This window comes from Vicia villosa, linkage group LG6 (assembly GCF_029867415.1).
Source record: "Vicia villosa cultivar HV-30 ecotype Madison, WI linkage group LG6, Vvil1.0, whole genome shotgun sequence".
Taxonomy (NCBI): domain Eukaryota; kingdom Viridiplantae; phylum Streptophyta; class Magnoliopsida; order Fabales; family Fabaceae; genus Vicia; species Vicia villosa.
Window position 1 is genome coordinate 69658371 of NC_081185.1, and position 9619 is coordinate 69667989.

General features: G+C 35.5%; 1 protein-coding gene across 1 annotated transcript; it reads right to left on the bottom strand.

The window, feature by feature from the left end:
• Positions 1-7557: 7557 nt before the first annotated feature.
• Positions 7558-8535, bottom strand: LOC131613828 (serine/threonine-protein kinase PCRK1-like). Its single transcript, XM_058885467.1, has 2 exons — positions 8408-8535; positions 7558-8269 (listed from the first exon to the last, which is right to left on the bottom strand). The coding sequence occupies exons 1-2, from the start codon at positions 8533-8535 to the stop codon at positions 7558-7560; spliced, it is 840 nt and encodes a 279-aa protein (XP_058741450.1).
• Positions 8536-9619: the final 1084 nt, after the last annotated feature.

Consider the following 9619-nt stretch of genomic DNA (forward strand, 5'->3'; position numbering starts at 1 on the left):
ACGACTGTTATCCCACCAGTCCTCAGCTTCACCTTCCAGCATGTGCGTACAAAACTATACCTTCTGATCCTCATTGCATCCCATGGTCCTGAAGATCTTCTCAATAGCCTTCAGCCATTTCTGTGCATTATCTGGATCAATGATACCACCTTCAAAATTAGGCGGTTTGTTGCTCTGGAACCTCTCTAAGTTGCGAAACTGTAGATCTCCAGCATTCTGATTGTTGTTATTCTGCACCGACTGCGCCATAGCTTGCAGTGCAGCAGCAAGAGCAACATCATTCCTTCATGCCATTCTGTCCAACAATCCAAAATACAATCAGAAGAATACACAAATCAACTCCTAATCTAAGGACTGACTCTACAACATCTGGCCGGTTGAACCGACCTGCTCTGATACCAATTGTAACACCCCACTTTTCCCAATTTAAAAATTACGGTAAAATAGTAATAATATTATCAGAGTAATACAACACGAGTGGAATGTCACATCTTTCAAATAAAACATAAACTAAAGTCTCAATACTTTATTTATTCCTTTCTCACAAAAATCAATAATGCAGCGGAAATAGTGTTTATTTAAAATAAATCACGGCACACTTGCCACCAATAAATAAAATCCACCTTAACCTGTGGTTCTCCAAAAATTAGAATTCAAAAGCGATACGTAACAAAATTCAATAAAATAAAATTTGAAATAAATTCCCAAAAATTCCCGTGTTACGTATCAGAGCGACTCCTAAGACTCGATCAAGCAACACGTACTCCACGTACAGTTAAGTACCTGAATTATCTGTACTCCCAAAGAAGCACAGACACAACAAACAAGAAAGAAAGGGGTGAGAACTACATTCAATAAATAACGGTGAATAATACATGCTAAGGAGTAGTACTCACACCAATCACACACACAATCACATATTTACAATACATATATCAATTCAATCACAATTTAACAATCAATTATAATAATGCAATGTGACTCCATGATTTGACACAAATGCATGTGGTACCAAAACACGGTTCATTCAATCGAACCTGATTCCCAAGGAATCCGGATAATTCGCATACACTCCACCAAGCAACGAATTATCTCTATCACGACTCCACAGTTGAGTCCGGACATACTAGGCATCTACAAAAGATTTCCACCTAGCAGTCTCAACATGCCATGTTATGAAATGCATGAACAACACAATATGCATAATTGTAATTAACAGGTACGCATATCACACGATCCTCCGGATCATACGTAAACCACAAGCTTACCGTAATTCACACTAGAATTACTACCGCTGTTACGAGACAGCACGCAACATACAAACTGTTACACCAACACGCCTCACCAAACACTCGCCCATCAATTAGCTAGTTTATGATTAGTTTATACAAATCCACTTAATAAATTACTACTAGTTACTACATTAGTCTTCTACTAAAACTACTAACATTTTCTATCAATTTATCTTTACTGTAACTATATACTAACTCTAATGGATTAATTAGACTGATAACTCAGCTGAATGAATTGAACCACCCTCTGTCATTTATCATCTATGTGCAATTATTTCTTACTATTGTTGCTAAATTACTCAACCAAATAAAATTATAAACTAAGTTATCTAACTAATTACCACTTGTCATTAGTGTTATATTCTACCCCTAATGAACTATTATATAATCCCATGGTTAATTATGCCTACTAATTTGAAATAATGTTCTAGAACACCATCATGTTTCGAACTACAACGTGCAGCCACATGAACAAAAGAAAAAGGAATATAATTGCTTGTGCAGCCACATGAACAAAAGAGAAAGGAATAGAATTGCTTATCCAAAGCTCATGACGGTCGGTACGACAATAACTAACCAAACTTATGTTTATATTATATTGGATGGATTTAATGTTGTATCTGCTATTAAAAAAATCACTATGCTATCTCCTTCTACTAGATTATATAATTTGGAATTAGTTAAACTAATTAAATTAATTAACTCTAATATATACTTAGACTATTAATTTATGTACCTGCTTGTTGAATTCTAACAAAATTGATAACTCACACTAAATTGCACACAGGCAGCAATCAAATAAAACGAAATGGACAAAAAGGCACAGCAGTATGAATTTGCTACCAACAACAATGCTACAGAACCGTTTCAAACACTATATCACTGATATGCAATAATCCCCAAACATGATTCCTTAAATTGAATCACTGCAACAACGAAAAATATGACAGCAACAACAATAATAGATTGCATATCAGAATGATTCAATCACACAATTTTCATCACTATTAACTCATACAAACACAGATTCACACAAGCGAAAATTAACATACAGAAACTCTATGAGGGAAAGGAACCCTCACTACCCTCTCATGATTATAACACCTATAATGAACCCATTCTCCCCCCTTACCTCGAATTCGGTCAGAAAATCCTGTGAAAATTGATGGAGAAAATTGACCTAGCAGCCTTGTTCTTCCTCCTCTAGCCCTCTCTCTCACGTGAAAATACTCGGTATGCTAAACCTTCACCAATTCCACCTTAAGAACTATTCTCCCTTATTTTCCTCCACTAACCCATTATTATTAATTCTGATTTTTTTAATTATTCATAAAAATAATCTTAATAATGATACTAATAATTATAGAAATAATAATGATAGTACAAATAATAATACTAATGATAAAAATAATATTAGTAATGATAATTATAATAATGATACTCATAATAAAATAATAATAATTATAATATACTACTATTACCACAATGCCATATTATCACCTCTATTTTACCCGTTTCGTTAAGGACACTCTGCCTACGCACTGAACCGCACACCCTTAACTATGCCAAACAATTAAAATCAACACGACGATTAAATAATTTAAAATGGGGTGTTACACCTAAGCCCCGTTACAACCCAAAAGATCTCATAAAGTGTGTGGAATCTGTTTGTGTAGTGAAGATAGAGTAAATTCAAAATTAAGAATTGATATTGCATACATTGATACTGTGAGTGCAAACACTTTTACCCCGAGAGATCTGGTGAGAGTGTGAAAAAGCTTGCAGGTAAAGAAGCCCTCTGATGTGAAAATGCGGTAGATAGTTCGATTCAAGAAACCAGAAGCTTGATCGGGAAGGAAAAATCTAAGTTGCGAAAGACACAAGCTGTATTATGGAGAAGAGAAATTCGTGGGTGACCTCTCTTTAGTCTCAATACATTACTTGAGGACAAGCAATGAGATAAGTTTGGGGTTGTGATCGGTCACCATTTCTATTAAGTTTTGTCTTTCATCCGGCACAAATTTATCATCTCGGTAACACATTCGGTTGTTTTATTGCTTTTTAAGTTAAGTTTATCGTATTTACTAATTTTTAGCATTGCATTGCAGTTGGTTTAAAGTTTATGTCAAAATATCTTATTTATGCCTTTGTTAGGTAGTGTTAGTGTTTTTGGCCAGGTTGATGCATGTGAAAATAGGAACTTGTGGCGCGCACGAGTGGATGAAAAGAAGCCAGGAAAGCTGATTTCAGAGGTCAACACGGGCACCCGTGTGTAGCAACACGGCCCGTGTTGAAATGTGGCTGGAAACGCAATTTTGGAGCTGAAATAGAGCATCTACACGGGCACCCGTGTTCACAGACACGGACCGTGTGGAAAAGTGGCCAGAAACAAGTTTTTGAATCAAGAGGCAGACGAACAACACGGGCACCCGTGTGCAGCAACACGAACCGTGTTGATGATGCGTTCTGATTATATGTTTCTATGTTTTCTTGCTCCAATGTGATCATTAAGGGTATTTTTGGCATTTGGCCTCAACCTGAATAGAAGAGAGATTATAAAAACAACTTTAGGGCAAGAGAGAAGGAATTTTTTTTGACAGATTGGAGAAAAGGATACAAGAGGAGATTGGAGAAAGCAAGGGGTTTGGGAGAGAAGAAGATCTTCATTAACGGAAGCAATTGAAGATTCAATCTTCTCCAATTTCTTGTAATGTCTTTATTCAATATTGCGTTTTCTTTGATTACTATGAGTAGCTAAACCCCCCAATGCTAGGGGGGTGGCTCTGATTTCACTTTGTAATGACTCTGAGTTTGCAATTGCGATAACTATCATGTTTTCAATTATTAATTTATTCTCTTGATGTTTTTAAAGCTTTTCCTTTCGGAAAAAATGGAATTGATCTATGATTATCAATTAGGAGGACCACCAATGATAATGCTTTCATGAGAATATGCTATAATAGATATTACCTAGGACTAGGAATACCTTTTAGCAACCGAATATTCTTGATAACTAATTGCTTGATTTCATTGTAAATCTCTAATGACTTAGGGTTTAGGATGAAGGATCAAAGGTTTTTTCACTAAGGACTTAGGATCAAACAACCTTAAGAACCGGTAATTGATTATTGAAAATAAGTTGTTGCAATAGAGATTTCAGAGTTGTTACATTGTTAATCATCCACTATCCCTAGCATGTTACTCATATTTGTTAAAAAGTCAATTTCATTTAATGCTTATTTTACTTTTCGCTAAGTGACAATCACCAAACAAAACCCAATTGAAGTTTTTTTGTTTAATTAAACCTTGAATTGAACTCATTATTCCTGCGCAGTCCCTGAGATCGATATTCGGGGAATTTTCCCTATTATTACAAGAGGCAAAATAGTACACTTGCTATTTTACCGATTAGAGGCCCTTAATTCAAATAAATTAACTTAAATTAGGGAGTCATAGAATGTGTAACATAATATAATTGGCTCACATTAAATAAGCATATCAGGAGAAATATAATACTATTAACCAAGAAGACGATACTTCCTTGCTCAAAGTTAAAGCTATATGTCAGTCACCAACTACCAAGTATATTCAACTAATATGTGTTGAAGAGTATTAAACTATGCTTAAATGTCAGACCTACCTCCTCAAAATCTAAATCATTAACTCTGCTAATACCATTGCTGCTTCGTGGAGACCAAATCAACCCTTCTGAAATAATGCATATACACATATAAGCAGTATTACTATTGTTCTGAAATCTATTATTACTATTTTCAAAATAATAACCTATAAACATAGGTGATAATAGTACTAAAAAATATGATTTCATAAGTACTAAACAATCTTTTACCGGGTATCTACAATTTTCATCTCCTTAATATGTAGTCGATCTCATGAAAAATCTCCTGATTCTAATGCTCCTAATATAATTACATCAACCATACAAAACAAATTTTTAAACAATGGCATATAAAATCAAAGAGTCGTAGAACTTGAGGCAAATGAGGCCAAAAAAATTTGCAACAACCTGTGATTTTATGAAGTATCAAAATTTATTAGTATGAGATAACAAAATTAGTGATGCCCACGACCACGTGTGTGTTCTTCCCATTTATGTAATCCTCGAAGAGCACGATCACCACAGGCCTGTAACAAAAAGGTCATAAGAAATAGAATATAGTGTTGCACCAACATTGTGAAGGAGGCAAAAAATATATCAGACCTTGCATGTGTATTGAGTCCAGAGGTCCTTTTGGATTGTTTTCATACCATTCCCGTTTGACATGGACAAGTTACCATTCTTACTTATGAAAGATGTCACTATCTTCATGGCAGTTTCAACCACTTGGCTATTCCATACATAATTTGATATGCATAAAACATAATATGAAGATCAATAGATAATTCAAAATGTTAATTGATGAAAAATTGAGAAACAGACAAGATTAAGACAACTGACTTGTTATCGATTATGTGGAGTCAACATAGTATATGTCCCAACCAAACAATGTTTGAAGTAGACTAGCATCCTCTTATGTCATCAAAAAAGCTTATATATCATTCTTAGAGTCAACTCAATGATGTTAAAAGTTCCATACAAAATAAATGTCTTTCGAAAAGAAAGAAAAGTATTTCAAACTTAATCAGAATTCAGATGAGGCATCTTAAGTGATTTTATATTATAAAACACACAAATAAAACCACAAATTCATCTGAAAATCCCACATAAAACACACAAATAAATCAATCAAATTTTCCAAATGATCCCATATTACAATGCATTGGCACTAATACGTCGACACCAGTAATGTAAGAAAAGCCTGGCAAGAAATTGAGTTAGTTAGATTAGTAGAAACAAACATAAAACCCTAGCAAGAAAAGCAGAAACCATAAATTAAATTCAATCAACCAAAACCTAATCGATTCTATAATTTACTATCGAAACATACAACACGATTAAAGACAATGACAATATGGAATCCTATTCAAAAATCTAATCGATTAGAAAAATATGTAAAAAAGAAAGAAAAAGAACACCTTCTGAGAACAGATTGAGAACCAACGAATTTAGGCGGAACGAGAGATTGCTTTGAGGGAGCAATGCTTCCTTGACCAGCTTTAGTGTTCATGTTAACGTTGGCCGTTGAAAAGAGAGAGAGAGAGTAGCGATTGATTTTTGATTTGGGTTTTGGAAGAAGCAAATGGATTGAATACAACCTGATAGGAAGGTATCCTACCAAAACTATGAAATTAGGGTTTCAACAATAAAAAGAGAAAGACATTAAAAACAAACTAAGAAAATATAGATAAAAGATAACTTTTGATTTCATTGATAATTGTGTCATCTCTCAATGAGTACATATATAGTAGTAGTAGTAGAGGATAATAACTAAAGGCCCAATAACTAATTAAAGCCCACCTCAATAATATTTTAAGGTCCTAAGAACATTCTAAAAAGCATTACAAATTCAATAACAATAATATAAATTATACTTCTAATTAATCATAATCCTTACTCTATCATTGCCGCGGGGTTCACTTGAACCTGGTCCTCAAGGTTCTAAAATAAAACTTTAAGATGCTAAATAGTTATTGCTACATTAATCTTTTCTGGATCCCACATAATGAAGAGAAAAACTCCTCGAATGTAAATAAAACGATAGTAGAAAGAACAATGAAGCTTATAAAACTTCTCTGATTCCTTCATCTTGATTAAATACTTCCTAGCAATCACAATTTCACAACCCTGTCGTATCTTAAACCCTTGCTCCACAATGGACTGGCCACCAACAATGGAAACAACTTTGATTCTCATATACTGGGCAAATTTAACAGCCTCGTCCTCAATTTTCAGAGCAAACTCTCGAGTTGGCACCATAACAACTACATAAGGAACCTCAGCCTCAGTCACATACCCTAAACTAGCCAAAATAGTCTCTCTATTACGATGACTACAAGGATCAAGAGCAAACACAGAGATGAAGTAAACATACCTCCTCCGATCACAAAACTTCTTAGAACTAAAAGAAGTTGTCATTCGCTTAAAACCAAAGATTCGTATCTACGAAGGAAGATTAGAATTAAGCCGGTCAACAAAGCCAGGAGGATCAATATAAAACCTACCCAAAACAACTTGTCCAATAACACTAACTCCTTTATCAGTTATAGTGGAACGAGCCCAGTCATAGCGTTTAGAAAGTCTGTGATCCTGTTATGGTACAGCTCCTGACACATACAAAGCTTCTTCTAGTTCACCTTCTATAGTCTACATACATGCAGTGGAGACATGAGTCTGATCACCTATTGGGCCCTCCCTAGCAAGACCAAAATCTGAGAGTTTGGGATAGAGTTTCTTGTCCAAGAGCATATTTGAAGATTTAAATTCTTTGTAAATCACTTGAATCTCCAAACCCTCATGTAGATATTGTAATCCGTGAGCGGCACCAAGCATAATCTGCAATCTCATTTTCCCAGGAAAAGTAGGTAAAGTACGACTAAAAGGATGATCCTCTAAACTCCTATTAGGCATAAACTCATACACTAACAACCGTTGGATCCCTTTTTCACCATCTACAGAACAGTATCCCAAAAGCTTCACCAAATTTGGAAGATTCACAAATCCCAAAAATTGAACTTTTGCAAGCCAATCTATTTTCATGTTTGCATCCTCCAATGTATGGTATGGAGCCTTCAGTAATGAATGCTTGCTCAAATTGAAGTAATCCCAAATACACAAAATTATTTCAGCACAATGCTCGACATACATCTGCCGCCTTGAAAACCATCTAATGGAAATAACGTAGTACAAGTTTCCCTCTTTCAAATTAATCAACTTAGACACGATCCGTTTCTCTTCCTCCGGTGGAATCGGCAAACAACTTGCACCATTATCAAACTGGAAATCCAAATCAGAATCCAACTCTGAATCATATTCCGAGTCTGAGGCTTTATCTTTGTTGTTGTCTCCTTCGTGGTTGCTTTCTTGTAGGAAATCATCAGCTAACAGATCATTCCAGTTGGAAGATAAGTCTGAATCGGAACTAGGGTCGTTGCCTCCATTGTCGAGGTCGAGGTGCTAAGGTAGTGCTTCTTCTTCAGATTCGGAGAAGGAATACCTAAGAAGCTCGGTGTCGGCTTCTTCTAAGCTGTTAAGAGAGAGTTGCTTCTTCGGAGCTGAGTAATAACAAATGTCTTGAAAATTGGTGGATGTATAAGAGTTGTCTGACCAATTCAGTCCCTTCATTTTTGAAAATTTCTCGAAGGCGTTGAGGCGAAAATTGAGCATCCAATCAGGTTCTCATTTTAGGGTTGAGATTGACTTAATGATGAAGGAATCAATGTCGATGTTTAAACCGAATTTGAAGTCGTAGTCGCAGTTACGGAGGATTTCGCATAGTTTGTCATCGGAGGTGGTGTTGCGGGGTTCATAGCTGATGTCAGCGCAGAGTTTGAGGGGTTTGTGTTTAAGGGTTTGTGAGATTGGGAAGTGGTTGGAGAATTTTGTGAAGGGGTGTTCGCGGGTGTGTTGGGGGCGTATGGAAGAGAAGCTATTGTTGAGAACATTGCTTGTGGCTTCCTTGGTGACTTCGCTTGGTTGTGGTGATTGGGATAAGGTGAGTTCGGGTGGTTTCTAGGGTGGCGGCAGTTTTTGGATGATTTCTTGTTCTGGATATGAAATTTTAGGTTTTTGTTGGTAATGAGAAGTAGCTGATATGGTCTTGTGAGATGTTTTCTTAAAACATGGATGGGTCACATGAAGATACTTATCAAAATCTCTTCTATTTCTAGGTTGGGTTTGATATTGATGAAAAAGTGTGGAAGAGGTATTTGTTGGTCGGTGTTGTTGGTGATAATTATTGTAGTCATGTGAATAAGAAGATTGTTAATAAGAGTTAGGATGAGGTGGATGTGGTGAATACCCATGATTTAGATACAACTTTGGTGATGATGATCCAACATGAGTGTAACAAGGTGTAAAAAGTTCCCATGAAAAAGATGGAAATGAAGATGTGGTAGGAGATGTAAATGAGGGGTTTGTGGGATAGGTAGGAGGAATACTCCATGGAGGATATGAAGGTGTATGATAATGATAATCCATAGGAGGATTTGAGTACATGGATGAAAGCACCAATTGATAGGAAGCTATCCTACCAAAACTATGAAATTAGGGTTTCAACAATAAAAAAAGAAAGACATTAAAAAGAAACTAAGAAAATATACATAAAAGATAACTTTTGATTTCATTGATAATTTTGTCATCTCTCAATGAGTACATAGATAGCAGTAGTAGAGGATAATAACTAAAGACCCAATAACTAATTAAAGCC

Excerpts from the sequence above, each read along its gene's own strand:
- LOC131613828 (XM_058885467.1), bottom strand. The coding sequence starts at position 8,535 with ATGAAGGGACTGAATTGGTCAGACAACTCTTATACATCCACCAATTTT. Across the intron at positions 8,270-8,407 it reads GCCGACACCGAGCTTCTTAG|CAACCACGAAGGAGACAACA; the intron begins GTATTCCTTCTC and ends CCTACAAGAAAG.